General features: G+C 39.9%; 1 protein-coding gene across 1 annotated transcript in view; it reads left to right on the top strand.

The window, feature by feature from the left end:
* Window positions 1–26,453, top strand: part of zfhx4 (zinc finger homeobox 4) — a 255,751-nt gene that overhangs the window by 95,871 nt on the left and 133,427 nt on the right. The window contains exon 4 of the mRNA XM_048596252.1: window positions 8,507–8,738. Coding sequence (XP_048452209.1) covers window positions 8,507–8,738 — 232 coding nt within the window. The remainder of the gene's footprint in view (window positions 1–8,506; window positions 8,739–26,453) is intronic.

Below are 26,453 nucleotides of genomic sequence, written 5' to 3'. Positions count from 1 at the left end.
AACTGTGTAGAGTTCCTGTTTATTCAAAGGGGAGCTGCACAAAGACTGTTTTGTGAATGGAGCCCAAGGTGCTGCTGACTTGTTAAAATCATGACTGTCTCTACGTGGCTATCATTTCAAGCAGCAAATTGCAGGAGCACGCTATAAGATGTTTACTGGTGTTTTATCCACGAAGCTAAATATCTAGTCTGAAGAATATTCGATTCACTTGATTCGGCAATCCTGGAGAAAAAAATGTTTGTTTCTTCCAAAAGTAGATTCTCTGAAAAATTTAGACAATCGCCTTGAAATTATCAAAGCAAATGACAAAGATATAAGTAAATTTTCAGTTGCAGAAGAGTGTGACTGTGAATAATTTAAATAGTGATTCTTTTAAAAATAAACTCATTCCTTTATATTCTCTTAAGAACAACTTTATTAGTAATGTTTGTCTATAATTCCCAGTCATTCAAATACTAAGAATCTGACTCTTCGACCTGAAGGTAACAGATTTGGATCTCAGGTTAACTGTGGTCTGTGCTGGACTGAGTTTCATTACTTTTTGCAGATGAGTTGTTGCAGGGAATGGCAGCACAATGAAAGGAAGACAGTGCTTTCAACTCAGTGAAAACCTAATTCAGGATGGGTTTGGGCTAGAAGGATATTGGTAAACAGGTTATTTAATGGGGACAAGAGTAAAGGGGAAAAGGAACCAAAAATAAACAAGACCTTGTCATGATTTCATTTCTTCAAGTACTCAGTAAACTGTACTTGTTTAATAAATCTTTTTGGTCTGTAGATCCTTGCTTACTATGATCTGCCTGTACTGCCCATAAACAAAGCTTTTCACTGTACTTTGATACACATGACAATAGATCAGTCAATCAATCAATAACATAACTAAAGTAAACTCTTGAACTGCAGAATATTCTGTTTATTTTGAATAAGGCAAAATGCATTTATTTATTCAGTTCTGAGGAAGGGTCACCGGACCTGAAACGCTAACTCTGATTTCTCTTCACAGATGTTGCCAGACCTACTGAGCTTTTCCATCAACTTCTGTTTTTGTTGCATTTATTTGTTGTTTTGGTGTAGATATGTCAGTGGATGAAGAGTTAAAATGTGTGCCTGTCACAGAAATAAAGAACTTTCCTCATGTGAAGGAAACTGTTTCTATAAATTGTGATTTGTTCCATTCCTTTCTCAGACCACATCAGACAGTATCTGAGAACAGGATGGGATGGATCACATTGCTAAAGAAAGGGAATGCATTCCTTGCAGCATTTCAATGAGAGGATTTGAAAGCTTTGATTGAAAAAAAAATCAGACAATTTAAGTTGATTTCCTGTAAATGTCAGCGTGAAAGGATCTGCGCTCCATGTCTCTGCGTGGCAGTTTTCTGACGTAACTGTTGAAAACAACCCAGGAAAAAGGTAGACAAATGGTGAAATTTACCCACTACCAGTGAGCCTTGCTAAGCCTTAGCTGAGAAGGATTTGTTGGGTCCTATGTCCATCTTTGCTTTTATTTGAAATCCTTAGTAAAAGTAAAAGTTTTATATATTTTGGAATACAAACTTAAGTAAAATCAGACAAATCAATAAATTGCAATCTACCGACTGCCTGGATAAATCCATCAAGTATTTGTACTTTTAAACTTAAGGACTGAAATGCAGTTGGGCAACGCAGTTAATAATTGGTTAAGACAGTATTAAATAAATGTTGTTTCTTGGCATCAATCCTATGTATGGTAACAAATTCATGTTTTGTTTTATTATTGTTGTGTAACATGATGGCGGTGAAGTTCAAAGCACATCTGATTTCAGGAGTTTGCTGCTGAGCTTTCTCAGCTTGCGACTTTGCATTGTGTTCTCTGGGTCACTCGAGCTACTCTGCCATTCTAACAGTCAGACACCTTTTGTACTCGGCTTCAGCAATTTTTCAGGTGGGATCAAGCAAGTTTGGTGGTGTCTGGATATCCCTGAAGATGTCAGAGGAGGGATTTTATGTCAGCAATGCTAGTGATGACTCTGTGATGAACCGTTTAAATAAAATGATCTGTCCCCAGGCTAGACTGTTGGTTCTTTGCCAAACAGTAATCCAGTACAATTAACCATCAAAGAGACGGGTGCGAGAGAATATTATTACAGATTGGTATGCAGCCACCTGAGAAAGCAGAGAGCTTTACAAGAGCAGAAGCTGAAAGCGATAACATTGTTGTATTATTGTGTTCACTTCCTTGTATTTAAATCCTTATTATGCTGTGTAAGAATAAGCCAAAGCTGCTGCACTCATACAAATGTCACCTTTTTTAGTTTGGAGTCCTTTTGAAATAACATATTTCTAGGTAGTATTTGCTTTTCGATTCATTCTGTTTATATAGTTCTTAAGTCGCCAACTGGCCTGCACAAGTAAAAGGAAATAGCAGTCAGCAGAGGTCACAATATAGAACTTCAGCTCTGGGCAGTTGTTATTAAAATCCTCTGAAAAGATTACTATATAAAAAACCAAGTGTAGACCACATTTGATTATATAATCTCAAAAAATGTACATTAACAGTTTACATTTTAGTGAATATCTGGCTTAAGAAATTTAAAGAATGATAATTTTTAAAAGCGCATCTTTTGCTCCATGTAGCCTTTAAACTGTCATCTTTTACCTTTTTCCACTTGAGTTCTAATATCTTCTTCACACTTTTATCATTAGTTATACCCAGCAGAATACAATTTGACTTGCTTGAAATGTGCAGTTCTAGTTAGAGTCAGTGACTTGAACAGCATGGAAACAGGCCCTTCAGTCCAACTCGTCTGTGCCGACCGATACCTTAAATTAATTTAGTCCCATTTACCAGCATTTGGTCCGTATCCATCTAAACCCTTCCTATTCATGTAATCATCCAGATGTTTCTTAAATGCTGTAATTGCAGCAGCCTCCACCACCTCCTCTGGCAGCTCATTCCATTCACACATCACCCTCTGTGTGAAAATGTTGCCACTTAGGTCCCTTTTAAATAATTCGCCTCTCACTTTAAACCTATGCCTTCTAGTTCTGGACTCCCCTATCCGAGGAAAAAGATCTTGGCTATTCACCCTATGCATGCCCCTCAGCTTCTGACACTCCAGAGGGAAAAACACCCATCCAATTCAGCCTCTCCCTCAAGCTCAAACTCTCCAACCCTGGCAAATTCCTTGTAAATATTTTCTGCACCCTCAAGTTTCTCAACATCCTTCCAAAGCACAGAGACGAGAACTGAGCCCAGAATTCCAAAAGTGACCTGTACAGCAGCAACATGATATTCCAACTCCTATACTATACTCAATGCACTGACCAATGATGGCAAGTGTACCAAACCCCTCCTTCACTATCTTATCTACCTTTGACTCCACTTTCAAGGAACTATGAACCTGCTCCCCAAAGTCTCTTTGCTTGGCAACACTACCCAGCATCCTACTCAGTTTTGCCTTACTAAAAACGCAACACCTCACAGTTATCGAAATAAAACTCCATTTACTACTCCTTGGCCCATTGGCCTATCAGATCAAGGTCCTGTTGTACTCTATGAGAACCTTCTTCACTGTCCACCACACCACCAATGTTGGTGTCTTCTGCAAACTTACTAACCATCCCTCCTAAATTCACATCCAAATCATTTATATAAATGACAAAGAACAGTGAACCCAGCACTGATCCTGGCGACATACAGGCCTCCAGTCCAAAAATAACAACCCTCCACCACCACCACCTTCTGTCTCCTACTTTCAAGCTAATTTTGTATCCAAATGACTAGTTCTCCCTGTATTCCATGTGATCTAGCTTTGCTAACCAGTCTGCCATGCAGAAGCATGAGGAATGTTTTGCTGAAGTCTATAGAGACAATGTCTTCCTCTCTGCCTTCATCAATTTTCTTTGTGACTTCTTCAAAAAAAACTCCATCATTAGTGAGACACGATTTCCCATGCACAAAACCATGTTGACTATCCCTAAGCAGTTCTTGCCTTTCCAAATACATGTAAAATCTGTCCCTCAGAGTTGAAGGGTCTAGGCCCGAAATGTCAGCCTTTCTGCTCCTATGATGCTGCTTGACCTGCTGTGTTCATCCAGCCCTGCACCTTGTTGTCACTGATATTGGGCTCACTGGTCTATAGTTCCCTGGCCTTTCCTTACCACCTCTTTTAAGTAATGGCACCATGTTAGCCAGCTTCCATCTTCCAGCACCTCACCTGTGGCTACCAGCAATACGGATATTTCAGCAAGAGTCCCAGCTATCACTTCCCTAGCTTTCCACAAAGTTCTGGGATACACCTGATCAGGTCCTAGGGATTTATCCATCTTTGTGTTTTAAGACGCCCAGCACCACCACCTCTGTAATATGAACACTTTAACATATCACTATTTATTTCTCCAAGTTCTCTAGCCTCCATATACTTCTCCACAGTAAATACTGACATGAAATACTCGTTTAGTATCTCACCCATCTCCTGCGGTTCCATACATAGACCGCCTTGTTAATCATTAAGGAGTCCTATTCTCTCCCTAGTCACTCTTTTGCTCTTAATGTATTTGTAGAATCTCTTTGGATTCTCCTCCAACCCTATTTGCCAAAGCTATCTCATGTCCCCCTTTTGCCCTCCTGATTTCCCTCTCAAGTATACTGCTACTGCCTTTGTACTCCTCTAGGGATTCACTCGATTCCAGCTGTCTATACCTGACATATGCCTCTTTCTTTTTCTTGATCAAAGCTTCAATTTGTCTCCTCGTCCAGCGTTCCCTACACCTACCAGCCTTGCCCTTCACACTAACAAGAACATACTGCCTCTGGACTCTTGCTATCACATTTTGGAATGGCTCCCACTTTCCAACTGTTCCTTTACCTGCAAATAGCCTCTCCCAATCAACTTTTGAAAACTCTTGCCTAATGCCATCAAAATTGGCCTTCCTCCAATTTAGAACATTAATTTTCAGGTCAAGTCTATCCTTTTCCATAACTATTTTAAAACTAATAGAATTATGATCACTAGTCCCAAAGTGCTCCCCTACTGATACTGAACTATTTAAGCATTCTATTTTGCATTAAGTTACACACTAGAAACTGTTTATGTATAAATCTCCTATGGATATAGCATTGTTGCCTTTGTTAAAAGAAAGAGAAATATTTCTGCAATTGGAATATGTTGGGGACTTGAGTTTTATTCTCAGGTGTTGAAAAATAACGATTTAATATCGAGATACTTACAGCTTGTAGGCGACCAGTTTCTGAGATTTGCAAACAAAAAATACTGTGCCATTGTAACCCCGGAAATAAAAACATGTTGTTTGCGATTCTTCATTTGCAATAGTTTTTACAATGCCAAATTGCCCACGGTGGGAACAGAGAAATACATCATGGGGTTATACAATTGTGCAAGCCATCAAAAGTATTCTGCTGGTTTCAAAAAGGAAACAATAAAAAAATGACTGTTTTTCGCATCCTTTGTTGTTTGCTTTCTCTTCCCTGACAAAATGCGTTCAGTTTTGTTACCTTCTCAAAACATCATAACCCAAGATTATGCACATAATCTGTAAACAGGATCCTTGACAGAATCACAAATCAAAGTAATTGGTAAACTGTTTAATCAAGTTGTGCTCAGAGTTGAATATAGACTGCAGGATATAAAGGAGTTGCTGTATAACTGACCCAGCTAGTCCATGGATCTTTCTCTTGAAAGAAACAAAGATAGCAGTAATTAATGACCCTGACTCTGTGCCAAAAAAGCTTTATTCTGACAATTCCAACTTAATTAAAACTTAAGACATTTCAATAGCCCTAAAGCCCCTGATGGGACAAACTCTTGCAGACTCGTGAGAAAATTTTGTAAGTTAAAGGAAAAGATCTGTGTTACCACTGGTACTATGACTCTAATCCCTGACTGTCAAAGAATCTATTTAGCAAAGTATTTTCTTTAACCAGCTCACACCTGCAGGCTTACTGGCACTTCCTCCACACCAGAGAAGGCGTTTTTGTACTTTGCGGAAGATTTGATAATAGAAGCCTTGCTGTTGCTTTTGTTTTTATTCATTGTTCATTAGCCTGTGAGTACCGAAAGCACATTTGATATGCTTACCCTGTTTGGGGGTATAACTCAACTGTGAGCATTTGACATGGCACAATGACAGACCAGAAAGTTTGGTAAAGCATCTTTAATGCAAAAGGTTGTTCAAATTAGGCCACTCAGCTAACGGGGCCTTTTCAAAAAGTAAGTGACATGCTGTTCTTTAACACTTTTTTTGTTGTAAGGCATACTTTGCAAAGCTTGACCCTGAAGATCCCAGACATCACGTCTTTGGGTGGCTCATTTCTTACTTCTCATATGCCTGTTTTTTTTTCCCCAATTAGCGTGATTCAGAAATTCTGCCAGGTATGTCGATCAAATGCTGAAAAGGGCAGCCCTGTTTATGTTGCATGCAAGCACAACAACTCTTAACAATTGACCCATTAGTTATCAAAGAGAAAAAAGCCTTGAAATAACATTGCTTGCATACTAAATGAAGTAAACAGTTACACAATTTGCATAAGAAAAAAGGTTTGATTTAATCTCTCCTGTAGAAAGACCTTTTGTGTATTGTGGACAATATCAGCTAGTTCCTTCTATCCCTAATAGAAGGAAAGATGTGATTTGTAAGGATAGCAAAGGTAAATAGAAGCTTGTGCATTAACGTTATGCAGGATGATTTGTTATGTTAAAGTTATTTTAGAGTAGGCCAGTGCAAAACCACAATACCTACAAATAAATACTTAGTAAAGCATATAATGACACTATAAAAGTAACCAATTCTTGTCCTTGTGCAATGTCGAATGCTGTTGTGTGCTTGAAGGATTAATGATGAAAGACCTTCATTTCCAGGTGAGCTTTCCAAAAATTGTTTTTTCTAAAATTGAATGATATACGTTGTGACTCAGTTCAACATGTTCCAAATAAATGGCAGTTTGTCAAATACACTAAATTCAAGTACATTACTCGTACGTTTTAAAGTTTAATATTGTCCTTATTGATGCATATTAAATATATTTTCACCTATCCGCTTAACATTTACTTGTGTAGCAAAGGCTATTGACTGAAGTAAATCAAGGCCTAGAGATCCATGCTCCATGTTTTGAGATATGTTGAGCCCTTCTAGGTCTGCAGTATAACTTTTCTTACATCAAATTGTGCATGTTTTACTTTTAGCTTTTCTCCCCCCTAATTCAAATCAAGACTAGTTTAGATAGACAGCACGTTAATTCTGTTTTGTAAAATTTATCATCAGAAAACGAAAGAACATCTCTTTTTAGCAAAGGGCATGTGATTAAAAACAGTTTGATTCTCAATGTGGAAAAGGGGCCTCAGCCCTCAAAAGGGCACATCACTTACTGCGAGTTGGAAGTTTCAGATTTGCGTGGGTTGTCTTGTAAATATGTCATTTATCTTAACCCTTTTTTAACAAAAAAAATGTATTGGAACAAATGCTAAATTTGAGGAATGAAAGTAACCCTATTTAGCCTCTCACATACACTACTACAGCCAGAGCTGTTTCAAGCTCACTGGCAAAAAAAAATCAACATTTCAAATATATCCAATTGCAGCTCCTGAGAAGAACTGAAGACTCTGATTCCTGTGGTATCCGTCATTTACACAAATAAAGATTGCAGCACATGGAGGTCAATGAGATTATGCAGTAAATAAACTAATTCTGAATGGTAGTGCCTGCTGACTTAAAAATAATAATCAAATCAACATATCTACAGGAAACTGCAGTTCCTACTATCTCTGCTTAGAACTTTATTTATTTTACAAACTAAGTAATGTGTATAAGTAAATACATGAATGTGTGTAGAAAATAGATCTGTGTGAATATATGCACATCGACTGAGTGTTTCTTTGCATATATCTGATGTATAACTGTATGTTTATACTGTATATAAGAGTACTGTATATACTGAATCTGTATACATTTGTTACTGTGTTTAGGATTGTTTGACTTGAGGCATATTAAAGAAAAAAGAAGTTCCCTATTATATTCAATTGTCAGAATTTGGCGTTATTGTATTGCAACTTAGAATGGGTTATGACAAACTTATGTAGCATATAACATGTCCAACTGAGTCCTGTAGGAGTTTTGATAGGATAAATTGTAAGATACTTTAGGTTCTAATCAGTCAGTGGGTGTTTTTGATTAAAATTGATGTCAATCTTAATGAAAAATCGTAGTTTGACATTTGATTATCTTGCGTCTTTTAGGTTGTTTCTTTTTTGGACTTTAATTATTGCTGGTTGCTTGGCCAGCTTGCTTAGTTTGATCTTTAGTAATAGTAAGCAGGCCACCACCCTGATTCCAGTAGTGGATTAGGAGTAGCAGTTAATCTCTCTTCACAGATATCATCTTCTACAGGTTTCCTCACTATTTTTCTGGGAGTCCATTCTAAGATAATGTTTACAAGCAGGAATGAGGAGAGAAGCAGACTGTGTTCTCATTACTCTCATTGTCCTCTTTTGGTTTTGTTTTTTTTCCAGCATTTGCAAAAGCATGAGAGTGCGGCGAACTCCAAGTCTTGCTATTACAACTGTGGCCTTTGCAACTACACCACCAAGGCCAAGCTGAACCTGGTTCAGCATGCACGGTCTCTGAAACACCAGCAGACAGAGAGCCTGCACAGGCTACAGTTACATCAGCAGGGGCTGGCACCAGAGGAGGACAATCTCAATGAGATCTTTTTCGTTAAAGAATGCCCACCAAATGAATCTGGTGAGTACCCACAGCCAGCTGTCCTGTTGCCAACCATCTCTTTCAGTACCCAGAGCTTGTCCTGCAATGTAAAACACGTTGGTTTTAATCCCTCAGACACAAACATGTTGTTCCTATTAAGGCCTTCTTTTTATATCAGTAACATACGCAGTCCTGCATGCAGTGACATCTTTAGCAGGCATGCAGGAGGTTATGAAACTCTACCTTGGGAGGATCTCACAGTGAAATTTTTCCCCCCAGAGTGAGCTTTAATTTCCTTTCTCATGACTAAAGCAATTTGGCTTTCATTTAAAAGTTTCTTCGCTGCCAGCAGTTAATAAGTGTAACAGGACTGTAAAACTTGCAGAGACAAAAAAAGATTAATAGTTTTATTTGAGAGTGACCTGTAATTTAAAACATAAGACTAGTCAGAGTCCATTATTCAATAATTCTAATATTAACAATACCTTCCAAACCAAGCGGCTAACTTGTTTTTGCTTTGGTTGACCCAGAGGAGGAAAACTGCTAACACGTTTTGAATGGCATTCCAAAGCTGAATTAATCTCTGTTCCCTAAAGTGTCCTGTTTATACATGAAATCCAGAAACAGATGGTCATGAGCTGAAAACCACATGCGAAACTTTCTGCATTAAAACTGCCCACATTGGAATTAAATGAGACGTCTGTACTTTTGGCTTTAATTATAACTGGATCAAAGGTGATGCAAGGATTGGGTGCTCAAGAAAGGCTTATTTAGATAATGGCTGTTATGCACTTTAAAATCTTTACATCAGTCCTGGTTGAAATAAAGACCACTGCATGTGACCAGTTGAGATTTTGGTAGTCAAATGCACTTTTATTTATTGATTAGCTTAAGCTGTTAGGGCTGAAGTTAAATGTTTTACAAAACCTGCTGGAAGCACAGAGTTTTAAATAATCTCAGTGAAACAAATCCAATGGTAGATTGTTGAACACACTGTGGTCTAGGGATCAGTATATTGATCTTACAGTTGTGTCTGATTACTTTAACCCTTTACGATCTGAACTGACATAATTCTCTCAAGCATAAAGAAACAAAAAAACTAAACCTGAAGCTGGTTTTGTTTTGAAGAACACACAAACTGGATTATATAAATTAAAATTAGTGTAAAGAAATTTGGTTTTCATTGCATGTCATTTACCTATCAGGATTTCAGTTAGAAAATATTTTACCTATTAAATTGAGGAGAGAGAGATAAATTTAAACATTAAGAAGGGCTTGCATTATTGTCAGAAACATTAGACTTGCCAGTTATAAATCTCTCTGCAGACATGGCCGATTTACAAAGACACCAATAGATGAGGATATATGTTGTAGGGTTTTTTTGCTGGTTTTGAGACTATCTGGAAAGAACATGTTGAAACTTTATTGACATACACAATAATTGAGCACCCTTGGGTCAGTGTTGAACACAATGTGCTTATATTGTGCTTTTCCGTTGGACCAGCATTTGTCAGAAGAAAAGGCAGCACTTTTTGACCACAAAAAACATCTTGCATCTTTCAGTTACAGCACTGACTTCATTATCATGTTGAGGTGTAGACCTGGCAGCATTCTGTCAAGTTAGTTTTTTTTTTGGTTTTGTATTTTTAAGGAACGTTGTTCCAAATTATTGGGCAAAACTCGCATAATCATTTTTTTCATCTTATTTTCTTTGGCTCTGCCCATTCTTCGTGCTAATCATTGCCCTCATCCATGATTACCAATTTGGCTTAGAAGAAAGATGAGCAGCTACAGCTATATGTACCATTGCTTTATATGTGATGTGTCTTCAGGGTAATACAGAAACTTGCCAGTAGTGATTCACTTTACTAGAATCTATGGGGGACTGAAGATTAGCAGGAGCAGTGTAATTAAAGGTGCACAAATGTAACTGTCTTGAAAATTGTGTTTCAAAGTAATTTTCAAACCATCATTCTAAAGAGGAAAGAAGGTTTAGTAATAATCAAAGGGCGTTTGGGAGGGATATAAAACCAAACTGTAATATTTCACAAAAAGTATTTTTGTTCCTGAAAAAGGTATCCAATGTGAGATCCAAGTTTTTGTAAACATTTAATTGTGGCTTGAAAATATAATGGGATAATAGCTCAAGTCTTTTACTTGCCTGACCTAATTCTTTTCTCTCATGCCATTCTGTTCTCCAAAATGCAAAGTCAACCCTACAGATCAGACTCAAAAATCGGTTTTATATTTTGTGTGGCACAGAAGCAGTTTCAATGCTGATTATTAGGAGATTCAGTTCAGTGCCAAATACAATAGTTTTCTTTTTGAAAATAAATCCAACAGAATTTGATTTTGTTGATAACAGTGAAACCTCTTCTGTTAATTCCCGGAGAGCATTCTGTGGGTGCAATTTACCTCTCTGAGAATGAGAAGTGCAAATAATGAGGCAAATTGACCCTGGAGAGGTACTTGCTAACAGTTCACCAAGTCAAAATTAATTGCTGGGTGAGGTCCACTGGGGACCCTTACCAGCAATTAATACCCTTTTGTTGCCAAATGACAGCCACTTAAGGGCCCCACCTTGCCACCAGCCAGATTATCTACCTTCTCAGCAAAGTGGCTGATCCCCTGCTGTGGAACCAGGGAAATCTACTTGTTGTTTTAGTTTTGACTAAAATTTGAGGCCATTCAGGGGCAAGAATGGGATCAAGGGGCAGTAGCTGTAAGCCAGCCTCTCGGCCTTGCCTTTGAATACCCGAGTGGGAAGTTGAATTGGCAGGCCACTGGAAGCTCAGGGTTTTTTTTTGTGGACAGAACAAAGGTGTTCTGCAAAGCAGTCACCCAGTCTGTGCTTCATTTCCCCAATGTAGAGAAGACCACATTTTGAGCAGCAAATGTGGTGGACTAGATTGCGTGGTGCAGGTAAAGTGCTGCTTCACCTGGAAGGTGCATTTGTCCCTTGGATACTGAAGAGGGAGGATGTAAACGGGCGGGTGTTACACCTTCTGTGGTTGCAGGGGACAGTGTTGTGGAGTGGTGGGGGGTTATTGGGAGTGGACCAGGGTGTCACAGAGGGAACGGTCCTTACGGAAGGCCGACAAGGGAGGGGAGTGGAATATGGGTTTGTTGGTGGCATCCCACCGGAAGTGGCGGAAGTGTTGGCTAATGATCTTCTGGATGTGGATGCTATTCGGATTGTTGATATGGAAAAGAGAGGCCCTACTACTGTTGTTGGAGGGAAAGGAAGGGGATATGGGCTGAAGTGCAGAAGATGGGTTGGACCCGGCTGAGGGCCCTGTCAACTACGCTGCTGGGGAATCCTCGGTTGAGGAAGAAGGTGGACACCGCCTTGTTCCCTGGCCATCATTTCTGTCTCAGGCTTGCTGCAGTGCTCCAGCAAAGCTCAGCACAAGTTGGAAGGACAGCATCTCATTTTACATTTGGGAACTCTACAGCCTTCTGGACTCAATGTCGTGTTCAACAATTTTAGAGCTTGAGACACCTTCTCCCGTGTCCTTACCCCAACCCTCGTACACCAGGCCTTGTTATCACATGGTCTGCTATTACACACTACCCAGTGTTAGTCACTAATATCCCCCATTAGCAGCTATTCATTCTCCCAGACTGACCGTTATCCACTCCTTTGACTGTCCAACTGTTCTTCTCTCTTTGGGCTCTATCTCCACATATGGTTTGCTCCTTACCCCCTCCCCCCACCCTATCATCTGCATAAAAAAAACATTTTCCTAGCTACCATCAGTTCTGAAGAAGGGTCATTGGACAGGAAACATTAGCTCTGATTTCTGTCCACAGGTGCTGCCAGACCTGTTGAGATTTTCCAGCAATTTCTGTTTTTGTCTCTGATTTTCAGCATCTGCAGGACTTTCAGTTTTTTTTTATTTAATGATTTATTCAATATGCTACAAAGAAAGGTTGGACAAACTTGGTTTGTTTTTGCAAGAGCATCGGAGGTTGAGGGGTAATCCTGAAAGAAGTTTATTAAATAATGAGAGGCATGGATAGGGTGGATAGTCTGAGTTTCTTTCTTTCAAAGGGTGGAAATGTCAAATACTAGGGGTCATAGGTTTAAGTTGAGAGGGGGAGTTTCACGGAGATGTGTGAGGCAATTTTTTTTAACAGAAGGCTTTTGGCTCACTGGCCTTCATCAGTCAGGGCATTGAGTACAGAAGTTGAGAAGTTATGTTACAGTTGTACAGGATGTTGGTGAGGCCGCACTTGGAGTATTGTGTTCAGTTTTGGTCACCTTACTGTAGGAAGGATGTTATTAAACAGGAAAGAGTGCAGAAGAAATTGATGAGGATGTTGCCTGGACTCAAGGGACTGAGTTATAGGGAGAGGTTGGACAAGCTAGGACTTTTTTTCTTTAGAGCGTAGGAGACTGAAGGGAAATCCTCTCGAAGTGTATAAGATCATGAGAGGCATGGTTAGGGTGAAAGCACTCAGTATTTTCCAAGGATTGGGGAATCAAAGGCTAGAGGGAATCAGTTTAAGGTAAGAGGGGAAAGAATACATGGGAACGTGAGGAGCAACTTTTTTAAACAGAGGATGATACGCATATGGAATGAGCTGCCAGCGGAAGTGGTTGAGGCGGGTATATTAACAATATTTAAAAGGCATTTGTACAAATACGTGGATAGGAAAGGTTTAGAAGGATATGGGCCAAGTGCAGGGAAATAGGCTTAGCATGGATGGATACTTTGGTTGGCATGGACCAGTTTGGGCCAAAGGGCCTGTCTCCGTGCTGGAGGTCTCTGTGACTCTATGACTGTAGAACACAGGTGTTAAGTACCTGGAACATGCTGCTGGGGGGAGTGGGGGGAGGAGTCGGGGTGTGATTGAAGCAGATATGATAGCACTGTTTAAGAGGCATTTCAACAGTCATTTAAGTAGACAGGGAATAGATGGATATGGACCATGCGCAGGCGGATGGATTGGTTTAGAGTAGCATCATGGTCAGCTCAGAGATTGTGGGCCAAAGGACCTGTTCCTCTGCTGTTCTGCATTCTATGTCCCTGATCAGAGAGATGAAAGTGTCTTGCGGGATTTTTCTCTCATGTCAGAGTAAGTTTAAAATGGAATTTTCGTAATAATACATAGATTAAATGTGAGTCAGGTGCCCATTGATTCAAATCATTGAAGTGAGGAGGAGAAGAAATCAACAGTAACTACAAACAGCTATTGGAATATCTTTCTGAATAAAAATGCACAGATAAATGAGGTCACTGTTGCTTGTTATAAAACTAGACTCGTTTCTCAACAATTATTGAGATTTTTTTCTTAGTTTAGTGAATAAAGTGCCACATGGGAGGAAACATTTTTAAAATCAACGTGGATTTAAATTCTCAGCTACTTAAATCATTAAACTAAATTAATTTCACACACTCTGTTTGTAGTTTTATAAAATATGCCTTTCCTCCCACTACAAGAAAAGACACAAACTTTATTTGGATTCCACAGTGTAAACAAATGGTAATCTGCTTCCTTCCTGTCTTTTATTCATTTCACGTGTTACCTTTCTATATAATATGACACATAAATGTTTTTTTCATAATCTGGCAAGATGGGGAATTGCAGGGAAATCACTGTAAATGTTAATTGCTTTTTAAAAATTCAATAGAAATGTTAGCTATCTCTGTATAATTTTTAGATTGTTTAAGAAATAGTAAATCATTCATTAGCAGATATTATGCTTCTCTGGGCATTATACCTTCTCTGTGTTAACACGCTTTGGTTGAAGAGCATTATTCACAAATTATTCCATATTAGACAAAACCCTTTAACAGCTGACTGAAAGCTTACTTCTGGAAGCTTCTAGATAATTAGGATTACACATGAAACAAAGGTTACCTTTGGAAATAAACCAATAAAAAAATTCAAACACTGATTTGGAAAAAAATACAAATGCTTTGATTGTTCTTGTTATTATTTGTTATAGTATGGCTAGTTATTAAAGCAAGGCTGATGCCAAACAAAGAGACCTTGAAGTTTAGAAGGATATAGACCAACTGCTGGCAAATGGGACTAGATTAATTTAGGATACCTAGTCAACATGGACAAGTTGGACCGAAGGGTCTCCTTCTGTGCTGTATAACTCTATGACTCTATGATAGAGGACAGTGCTGAATGGTGTCCTTGTACTGTACATTGCCTTCTGTTTTTTATTACCTCAAGAGATATTCACAATCTCAAGCATTTGGCTTTTTGGAAGCAATGCTGTGAGGAGACAGTGTCTGTACAAAGTTAGAATCTTAGTACCAGCCAGCTTGGTGAAATGCAACTCATGAAAGTCTTGTGGTGCCAATGGACAGCTAAATTTGAGCATTATTCCTGTCTACGGACACCTTGTGATGCAGTATGGCAGCTGACATTTGAGGTGATTAGGATGGAGGAGACTTGTTGGAGCAAGGAAGCATTCAAGGTGAAAAAGCCACAAAACTTAATGGTAAGCCAAAGGGAAAGATGAGCAAATAGAAATCTATTACCTGAAATTATTAACAAAATTATGTACAATCAGAAAGAAACAAATGGAGAGAGGAAAAACAAAAGCAATTTGAAAACATGCTTCTTTGATTTTGTTTCGTTCAGGTATTTTTCTGATGATGCAGACCCCACAAAATAAATATAATTTTTTTCAGAAGCTGTACAACTTAATAGAAGGAAAATTACAGATGGGTTGCTTTACAGACGTATACTTCATTCTGCCCAGCTTGATTTTTTGAAAACTTGCTATACTGAGGTGATGCAATGCATCTGAATACAGACCAATAATTCCAGGCCCACAGAATGTAGTTGACTCTCACTTGCCCTCTAGGCAATGAGGGATGGTCATTAAATCCTGAGATACCTGTGATTCACTCATTCACAGGATGAGGGTATAAAAAGATGAGCCTCCACCCCCTTTTGAAAGGCTTTTTGGAACCTGAACTTTAAAAGTAATGGCATAGGGAATGAAAGCGAGGGAATTATGGTGAACCTTTCATAAAAAGGGGTCCAGAATTCACAACAACTTGATATCATGTTGAACGTGGGCGTTGTACAATGGGGCAAATATGAAGGCTTTATGGAGAAAAGATTTACAAGCATGTGGGTGGGAGGGGGGAATGGTATTATGACTTCAATTGATCGATCATACATTGCAGAAGTTGGGTTTGTTCTCCTCAGAAGATTGAGAGGAGATTTGATATAAAATGTTCAAAATTATGAGCGATCTAGATAATTGGAGACAAATTGTTCCCATTGGTGGAGGGACTTAGAGCCAGAAGAGATGGATTTAATGGGATTAATTCTTTTGACAATGGGAAATATGAGGAAAAGCTTGCTTAAGGGTTGTGTGGTTAGGATATGAAATACCCTGTCTCAGCCTGTGGTTGCAGCAGGTTCAATTGTGGTTTTCAAAAGGGAATTGGATAAGCACCTGATGAAAAATTTTGCAGGGCTTTAGAAAGAGTTAGAAAGAATGGGACTATCTAAATTGTTTTTGCAGAAAACTGGCATGGACTCAATTGGCCAAAAGCCCTCCAAGTGTTGTAACTACTCTATTAACAAACAGAAGACTTCTTCTTGAAGTGTTTGATGTTTTCCACTCTCGTGTAGGTTGGTGACGTTTACAGGGAGTGGTGTGGTACAAGAAGACCTTGACTTTCATTTGATGCAATTTATACAAACCACTTGTTCTCAACCATTGGTTTGTAGCCATCTTTCTTTTAGTCTGCAGCATGACAGGGTGAAGGAGCAGAGGTAACTCAGGAGGATAAGTTGCTAGAAGAAGAAGGAGGAGGAAGTGACAAAGGACTCTCAGCAGGATGCCATGTCCACTCAAGGTCTCGGGAAGCAATTCTCCTATCTGACTTTCAGTGAAGAATGGATTGTGACTTCTCTGCTTTTAGAAGAAGGTACGTACAGAAATCCGGCACCTGTTCCAGATCTGCAACCTCAAACCAGGCTGGGAATGGTGCTGCCAGTGGCCTTAAATGTTAACATGACCATGAACTGCATTACAATAGGATCCTTTCTGACTGGAGCAGATGGCATCTCTGGTTTCTCATAGTTTGCTATTCTAACGTGCATAAGAGAAATTACAGATCTTCAGTAAACCAGAAGAGGGAATAATTCCTGATGAAGGGTCTAGGCCCGAAACGTCAGCCTTTCTGCTCCTCTGATGCTGCTTGGCCTGCTGTGTTCATCCAGCCCTGCACCTTGTTGTCTCGGATTTTCCAGCATCTGCAGTTCCTACTATCTCTGAGGGAATAATTTCATTCCTTTTCCAGAGAGAAGCAGGTAGAGTGAACATTTGGTTTTACCTGTAAAGCAGACTTCACTGTGCAGGGAATCATTGATTGCACACACATTGTCTTGAAGGTGCCACTTTTAAATGCAGGGATATAAATTTATTTTCTTTATCCATCATGGAATGGAGGTATCACTAGCTGGGCCAGCATTTATTGCCCATCCCTAATTGCTCAGAGGGTCAGTTGAGTCAACCATATTGCTGTGGGTCTGGGGTCACACATTTCCTTCCCTACAGGGCATTAGTGAACCACATGTGTCTTTCTGACCATCAACAACCGTTTCATTATTAGACACTTAATTCCAGATTCCTATTGAATTCAATTGTGAGATTTGAACCTAGGATTCCCTTGGTATCCTGGATTAATAGTTTAGCAATAATACTGCTAGGTCATCTGTAATCTCAAATTGTCCCACTCCCTGAAGTGTTGCACACCCATGGTTTCACAGCATGGTGGGGAATGCCCAATATCCTGGCTGTAGTCATGATATCTTTAATCTGTGCCAGTCCACAAAACCACTTGTATTTGAGCCAATTTGTGAAACTCAAGGATGGCAACTGGATGGTGATGACTACCTACTGACCGTCTCACAACTGCAGTGCACAAGCCACATACAGGGAGCAGCGTGAACACCATGCACCGGAAAGGAGAAGGCAATAGACACAGCCACTTTCTAATCAGCTTGCCTGTCTATCTGCAGAATCGGTGAACGCTGTCTCAATTTCCCATTCACTAACCTTACCACTCCAGTTACATGCCCTCTTGATCATACAGTGGAAAGACAAACTACTCCAAAGCAAACATTCAAAACCACCTTTATCAATTAAGCATTCCAATATTCCATAGAAAAGTCAACTAATCACCTTTGTGCATCCTGTTGATATCTCTCTTTTATTTAGCTTTGCCTACCATAGTGCTTCTATGGTGTGATACCCCATCAGGACAAAGCGGCTGGTGAAAGACTGCTGATTCTCATAGGGTGGGTGAGGGAGGACTGATCTTGCGCTATGACCTTCAGCAAGTCTGGGTCTGGATGGCTAAACCAAAGACTGCTCTACTTCAGTTGAAGGGAGTAGCAGTCAGGATAACTGGTTCATGAGCAACAAACAGCAAGGGTACAGTAGCAGCAGTGGGAGGCAAAATGCTGTTGTCCTTAGAAAGGGCATTAATGCACCTGTAACCTTTTCAGTGACGCACTGTGCGAGTATTGAGCTGGTGACTGAAAGCATGGGATCACATGAAAGTGTTTCTTCATCAGTCGTCATCTTTAAAATTTTCAACTTAGCACAATTATCTGTACTGTTGGTAGTTCTTGGGTATCTAAAAAGGAAAAGACACAAGAGTGGATTTATACTTAGAGAAGACACGAAAGCCAGAGGTGCATGTTTAAAGTGAAGAAATGCTGGAGATCACAGCAGGTCAGGCAGCATCCTTGGAGAGAGAGCAAGCTAACGTTTCGAGTCTAGATGACTCTAGCTTGCTCCCTCTCCATGGATGTTGGCTGACCCGCTGTGATTTTCAGCATTTCTTGTTTTCAGTACAGATTCCAGCATCTGCAGTAATTTGCTCCTAGCTGGTGCAGGTTTAAAGCATCTGCAGTTTGTAAAATGGAAGAAATTTGTGAGGTGAGCAAGAAGTGGCCAATGGCCCAGACCTCAATCACAGTAACTCCAACTCCATCGTGAATGCAAGGACAAGAAACATTGTATGTTCTCCACCAGTTTGTTCCTGCCACCCTCAGTTTGGTGCCACTTTGTTCCCTCTCTCTTGCAGGTCAATGTCAGTGAGTATGGTGGAGTGCGTTGGGTGATGTAGCTGTTATAGTTGAATAGCTGGCAGCGTGTGCAAGCTGAGAGATATGGGTGGGAGGACAAGGTGAGGCTATGTTTCTTCACTACTTATGATTTAAGATCAATGGAGAGTTTTGGTAGATGAGTCATGAGGTTGTGGGACATTGAGCCCTATCTAAGGTTCATGGATCAATTGACTTTCAAAAATATACTCACTTATCTCACCCACTTGTGATAATTGAATTTTTTGCAACACTGCATCAGGGTCCTGGGTCCTACACTGTTGGCATGTAAGATGATCTGTTGCCACCCCTCTCTATGCCTACCTGGAAGGTGCCTCTCCTTCTACTACCCAATAAACTTTGACCCTTGTCTTTCAAGAATCTGTCTAGCTCTACGTTAAAAATATTAATTGACTTTATGCAGTCGCTCGAAGGTCTGGCACATGTTGATGTCTTTGCGGGGGCTGGTGCTAAGCAGAAAACCAGAAGTCTGTGCAGCAGAAAAAGTAATTAGGGGAAGAATTGTCTGTCTGCTGTGCTCTAGGGAAGAGTTCCACAGATGCATCATTGTCAGAGAGAAAAGTGCTCTATTCAACCTCTATCTTAAATGAGAGATCCCTTTAGTTTAAACACAAGGGGAAAATTCCTTTGACATTCACCATGCCTAGCCTTCTTGATTTGATTTTGATTTTGATTTCATTGTCACGTGTACTGAAATACAGCGAAAAGCTTTGTTTATGAGCGGTATAGGCAGATCACAGCAAGCAAAGGATGTACAGATTAAAAAGACTTGGAGGCATACAGGTTACCTTGCAGGTTACATTATTTGAGGCTAGAGTCCATTCAACAGTCTGATAACATCTAGAAAGAAACTGTTCCTGAACCTGAGATAGTAGGAACTGCAGATGCTGGAGAATCTGAGATAACAAGGTATAGAGCTGGATGAACACAGCAGGCCAAGCAGCATCTGAGGAGCAGGAAGGCTGACATTTCAGGCCTAGACCCTTCTTCAGGTTCCTGAACCTGCATGTATGTGTGTATTGAGGCTTCTGTGTCTTCTGGCTGACAGAAGAGGTTGAAGGAGGTCATTACCAGGGTGTGATGATGGCCACCTTTCCACAGCAGCGGGCCGTGTAAGTAGAGTCCATGGATGGAAGGTTGGCTTCTGTGATGGTCTGGGCTGTGCACACACCTTCTGTAGTTTCTTATGATCCTGGGCAGAGCAGTTGCCACACCAGGCCATTATGCACTGGACAGTATGCTTTCAGTGGTGCATCTGTAGAAGTTGGTGAGGGATCTTACGAACATGCCAAATTTCCTGAGCCACCTGAGGAGGAAGAGATGCTGTTGTGTCGTCTTGACTATCGCATTTACATGGGACATCCAGGCATCCAGGACAGGTGGTCAGTTATCATCACTCCGAGGAACTTGATGCTCTTCACTCTCTCCAGCTCAGTTCTGTTGATGTAGATGGGGGCATGTTCTCCTCTTTTCTTTCTGAAATCGATGATCAGTTCTTTAGTTTTGCCGACATTGAGAGACAGATTGCACCATGTCACCAAGCCCTCTATCTCCCTTCTGTATTTCGACGTGTCGCTGTTAGATATCCATCCCACTACAGTGGTGTCATCAGCAAACTTGTAGATGGTGTTTGTTTGGAATTTGGCAACACGGTCATAGATGGTACAGGGAAAACAGTAGGGATACTCTTAAGACCCTGTGTCTTAATAGGAACATTTTTCCCTTAAACTCCAGTGGATACAGGCCTATCTTTTCCAATCTTTCTTCATAAAATAACTTCCCTCAAGATAATTTCCCTCATCCCAGATATCAGTCTGGTAAACTGCTTCCAATGCTTTTACATCCTTTTTTAAATAAAGGCATGGTGGCTCAGTGGTTAGCACTGCTGCGTCACAGCACCAGGAACCCAGGTTTGATTCCACCCTCAGGCGACTATCTGTGTGGAGTTTGCATATTTTCTCCATGTCTGCATGGGTTTCCTCCCACAGTCCAAAGATGTGCAGGCTAGGTGGATTGGCCATGCTAAATCGCTCATAGTGTTCAGGGATGTGTCGGTTATAGCGGGATGGTCTGGGTGGGATGCTCTGAGGGTCGGTGTGGACTTATTGAGCCAAAGGGCCTGTTTCCACACTGTAGGGATTCTGTGATCTATGATAATATTGTGAATGCAGCACACCAAATGTGTTCTCATCAAGGTCCTGTACAACTGCAAAACATTTCCACTTTTAAATTTTATTCTCCTTGCAGTTAATAACAATCAATTTGCCTTCCATTATCACTTGCCTGTGCACTAATGTATTATGGTTTGTATACCAGGACATCCAGAGCCCTCTGTATCTCAGTTCTGCAATCTATTTCCACTTAAATAATATGCCGATTTTCTATTCTTCCTGTTGAAGTGGACAAAAGCTTGCATTTTCCTACATTATATTTGCATTTGTCAATTTTTTTGCCTACTCCCTGAACCTCTCTTAACACACTTTGCAGACTCCTTCGATCATCTTCACAACTTAATTTCTGACCTGTTCAGGCTGGCTTGCGTTAGCTATAGAATGACAAATAGTTTGGTTTATGTTAGTTATAATGTACCGGTCTATAACACTTTGTCTAGCGTGCAGCTTAAAGTTTTCAAGTTCGTTGGATGACAGAACTGCTTGGAAGAACACTGAGATCCTGAGTGTCAAAGACAGAGTTGAACAGATAATCACGTATAGGGCAACACCCAACTTGGAGAGTTAGATCTCAAACAATAAAATCTGACAATGTGCTACTTTTATAATGACAAACTGTGACAGTCTGATTAGACTATCACAAGACACCTAAAATAATATACCTAAAATAATTATGCATTTGTATGTCCCCAGTGAAAGTTTCAGTTCAAAATGGCAAAAGCCATACTGGGAGTGGGATCAAGGTGCTAAGTGCTGTGCTGAATTTTTTAATTCTTTCTGGGATGTTGGTGTTTGTTGCTCATCAGGTGGTAGAGATCACAGGATGGAAAGGTGCTGTAGGAGAAAGCTTGTGGTACATATGACTAACAACTCTGCCTTTGGTAGCATAAGGAGTGAATGTTGAGGATTGGGGGCATCGTAATGATCAAACCACTGTGTTGTCTTGGATGATATTAAGCTTCTTGAACATTGTGGAGCCACTCTCATTCAGGCAACTAGGCAGCATTCCATCAAACTCCTGACTTGTGCTTTCCAGATGATGGATAGGTTTTTGGGAGTCAGAAGATGAATTTCTCGTTGCAGGATCCTAGCCTCTGACCAGTTATTGTAGGTTTGGTCCAATTGACTTTGGTCAATGATGACCCCCAGGATGTTGCTAGTGAGAAATTCACTGATGGTAATACCATTTTTCAAAAATAAATCAGGAAATGAAGGTGTCACTGACTAGGCCAATGTTTATTGCCCATTCTTCATGGCTCAGAGCAATTGATAGTCAATCACGTTGCTTAGATTGAAGGTACATGTAGGCCAAACCAGGTAAGGATGGCAGATTTTCTCCTGTAAAGGGCATTAGTGATCCAGATATGTTTTTTGACACTGGCAACAGTCTCATGGTTATCAACAGACTCTTAATTCCAGATTAGTTTTTTTTAAAATTGAATTTAAATTCCACCATTGCCTGTGGCAGGATTCAAACCCAGGTTCCCAGAAGTTACTTGGATCGCTGGATTAATAATCTGGCGATTTAATACCATTAGACCATCATCTTTCCACTTAGATAGGGATCTGAATGCTTGGAAGGAGAGGGATGTGTGGACCTGAAGGTGAGTTGGCTTGAGCTGTGCACTCCTGCATCCTGTTGGTGTACCGCTTCCAGGTCGAATGGGACTGAATGCTGGTGCTCACTTCCTTGGCCACTTCCATCCATGCATATTTCAGTAAAAACACTCTCCTCTTCCTCCATCCGTGGGAAACCCCACCACACTGACTCTCAGCATGACATCCAGGTAAGAGTGCAGTGTAGGGAAAAGGCAGCTTTGAAAGAACTCCTACTATTTCTGTGAAGAGCTACAGCCTGAAAAATCCAGAAGGTGTTGATGAGCTTCTCTGAAAAGTGCCGTGATCCCTTTTTTTGAACAAAAATCTTTTCCTCTGACAAAATGACAACCTTGTCCCACTGACCTTTCCTTGTTGGTTGAGGAGCCAAGGGGCACAGTCTTAATTGGTTTGCTTTGCCAAAGAATAATCAGGAAGCATGTTATTCCAGAGGTCAGGTTCAGGAGCCTGAAAATAGGGCCTCCATTTCATCAGAGAATAATGTGGTAAAATTGCAACTTTTAACCCTGCTACTCTCTCCATTGATGCTGCCAGCCTACTGAGTGTTCCCAGTTATTTCCTGTTTATATTTCAGATGTCCAGCATCCGCAGAATTTTTGGGTTTTTTTTCTCCAACTGGAGTAAGGCTTCTTCTCTTGCCTCCAAATTTAAACTGAAGGCTTCTTTCACATTCCTAAAATTGCTCCCTCCCCCACTAGGCTGAGGTGTTGGGACTAGTGAGTTGCCTCTGCTGAGACCTGCAGCTTTATAGTAACAAACAACAAAAGCATAGCAGACAAATTTCACGTGATCCTGTTTGAATTCTTCAGGCATGAACTGTGGCTAGAGTCTCTGATTCGCACCCCACAGTCAGATGTCATCTGGTCAGTTTTGCATTGGGTAATATTGTTTTGAAATATGCTTATCACAATAAGCAAATGAAATTTCCCAAAAATAATTTGCAGAATCTGTGACTATTTTACGATAAATGCTGGCAAGAGAGAGAAAACAGAAGTTCAGGCATTGTTTGAAGTGTTTGGGTATTGCTGCCATTTATTAGTTCAAATGCAGTTTATAGTATGGACGACATCCTAGCTGATGTCAACAGTTCTAAATACAGTTTACTGAGATGTATAATCCAAGTGGTTCTTTAGGGACAGGTTGTATTTTGAGCTGTGCAGATGAGTGATGTTCAGCTACACACAAGCAGAGACACTGTTTATTGTTTCTCCAGCTGAACATCTGCTGTAGTCATGAGGGTCACTGTTAGATCACCTTTTTTTTTACCATTAATTCCTAACTAGTTTGCAAGATCCTGACATAATGTGATGCAACTTCATAAACTTAAAGCTTTGAACAAACTGGATTTCTTTTTTAAAGTCAAGGATGTGAACTTCTATTTGTTTCTCTATAACTGCTTTTTGCCAAGTGCTCATCTAATTTCCTGTCCAGAGTCCACCAGACTCATCAGCACTAAAGGTAAACATAAAGGATGTGAAGAATGTTGTGAGATTGATGAGGTTTAGATTTATGAAATATATACTGAGTGTCTGCTAGAAATAGTAAGTAGACACGAGCGGACGGAAGGAATTTAAATGTTTGAGGCATCATTTGCTATTCCCTTAAATAAACTGCACAGTTCTCTGTGCTTAGAGTTTAGGTCTTTCTGAAACAAAGACTAATTCAGTAGCTAAACTGTGAAGCTTTGTGCAAAGTGTCAGTTTAAACCAATATCCAGGTCTAAAGAAGTCTGTTTTACACATATACCAAGGGGGCAAGCTCATTTGATTGAATTAAAACTCCAATAATGTCAACCAGTTTGTACAATATTGGTGAAGATTTCAATAGTAATTAATTTTTTTTATCAAAAAATCTTGTAAGCAGAAACCACAATATGTAATAAAACAAACAAGTACATCTCATAAGAATATTTGAATGTTTTCTCCACTTTTTGATATTTCAACTGACTGTTCATACTTTCAACAGTAACACATTTTGCTTTCCAATCGACTTTGGATGCTAAATGTTTTCAAGGGATTTTGATGGACTGGGACAATGCAGACAGATTTAGGTCCCTGTTGGCAGATGGCACTTGGAGTAATATCAGCAAAAACCTTTCTTAAATATATTGGTACCATCTCCAAACTGATGGCAGAAAAGGGGAATGAAAGTCAGAATAAGTGAAATGTTGAAAGGGACCAAATTAAACTTTAATGGATAACAGAAAAGAAAGGAACAGATTGATGCACATGAAATGTTTGTTTTTAAATATGTAAAGGGGACAAAATTTGATAGCGCCACCCAAAATGAGCATGAGTAATATTAACTTGTATAACTTGCTTCAGATGCAATCTACTTGTCAAATTCATAGGTGCAGATTAACATAAGTGCAGTTTGCCACCAGCACTAACTGGACTTTCGAGTGGCTGAATGCTTCAGCAAATGGTTCAACCATTTGAGAGACTCATACCATTTAAAGCTGACATGCAATAGTTTAAGCCAGCCAGCATCTTTTAAAGATTGGGACCAAAGCAGTTAAAGCAAGTCATTCTGGAACTCATTCTGAAATGGAACAGCCATAATCATGGCACAACATGGGAGTGGGCAAACTGTAAGAAGGTTTTTGGCTCTTCAAGCCTTGGTTGAAGAATACTGAGGACAGAAGTGTTCTGCCTGCAAGTGGGTGGTCCCTGAGTGACAGAAGTTCTTCTTAATACTTCTCTACTCCATCTACTGATATACTTTAAATCTATGCCCCTTTGTATTGACTTCTCTGCTAAGGGGGATAAAAGATCCATTTTATCCAGCCACAATCAATTTTATACACTTCAATTTAAGCTTGCCTCAGCTTCTTTTCCAAAGACCACAACCACAGCCTATTTAATCTTCTAAAATTCTCCATTCCTGGCAATACCATTCTAAATTTCTTCCATATCCTCTCAGATGTGATCACATACTCAATTCAGTGCAGTAACTAGATCTATACATTGTATTATGGACCACGTCAAACTCCCTTAAAATAATTAAGAAGATAGCCTAGACCCGATTTTTTTCTTATTTTAAAGGCAAGCGGCATTGCATTTCGAATGCAATTAGATTGGTCAAATTAACAGTCTTGAAGCAAGACACTCAATTTATTCACTATAACTAAAATACAATAAAAGAAAGAAATTGGAATAAACTAACTTGATTGGAAATCTAAACAGAATAATAGATTATTTAACTACTAAACAGTAACTGTTCCAATACAGTAACATCCCATAAGCACACACTTTTTGGCAAAGGCAAATTTAGTAAAACAGATTGTCTCTCACATGCAGTTCTCCAATCCAGGAGGAAAAACTTTTTGTGTGAGAGAGTGAGAGGGAGTAGCAAGGAGAGATGTACTGCAGCTTCAAGACCCCAGCAACTGAAAAACTAAAACTAAAAACCCTGGTTCTGTGGGAGCTTGACCCTATCCATTCAGGTTGCTTCTATTGTTCCAGCTCCAAAAAAAGCCTCAAGTCCTCTCAAGATGTTTACTGTATTGGATTCAAATAGCCAGCTCAGTGCCTCTGTTTTAAAGCCTCACTTTCAAAAGAGACCAGGACCTCGTAAGACCATAGCATTGTTACAATAACGCTTTAGCAGCAGTTCAATTAGTATTCCATGTAGGTTAGACAAACAGGAGGCTGAAAGAACACAGCAAACCAGGCAGCATCTGGAGGAAAGGAGAAGTCAATGTTTCAGATATTACTCTTCTTCAGGATGGATGTGCTGGTGGGGGGAGCTGCAGATAAAGAGAGGGGGGGAAGTGGGGTGAGGGAGTCACAGAGTGGTTGTGATAGGTGGACACTGGCAATAGGTATAGCCTGGTTGATCGATG

This window comes from Rhincodon typus, chromosome 4 (genome assembly GCF_021869965.1).
Source record: "Rhincodon typus isolate 14 chromosome 4, sRhiTyp1.1, whole genome shotgun sequence".
Lineage (NCBI taxonomy): Eukaryota > Metazoa > Chordata > Chondrichthyes > Orectolobiformes > Rhincodontidae > Rhincodon > Rhincodon typus.
The sequence above is the reverse complement of the archived record's forward strand: the minus strand, read 5'-3'. Positions and strand labels throughout refer to the sequence as shown.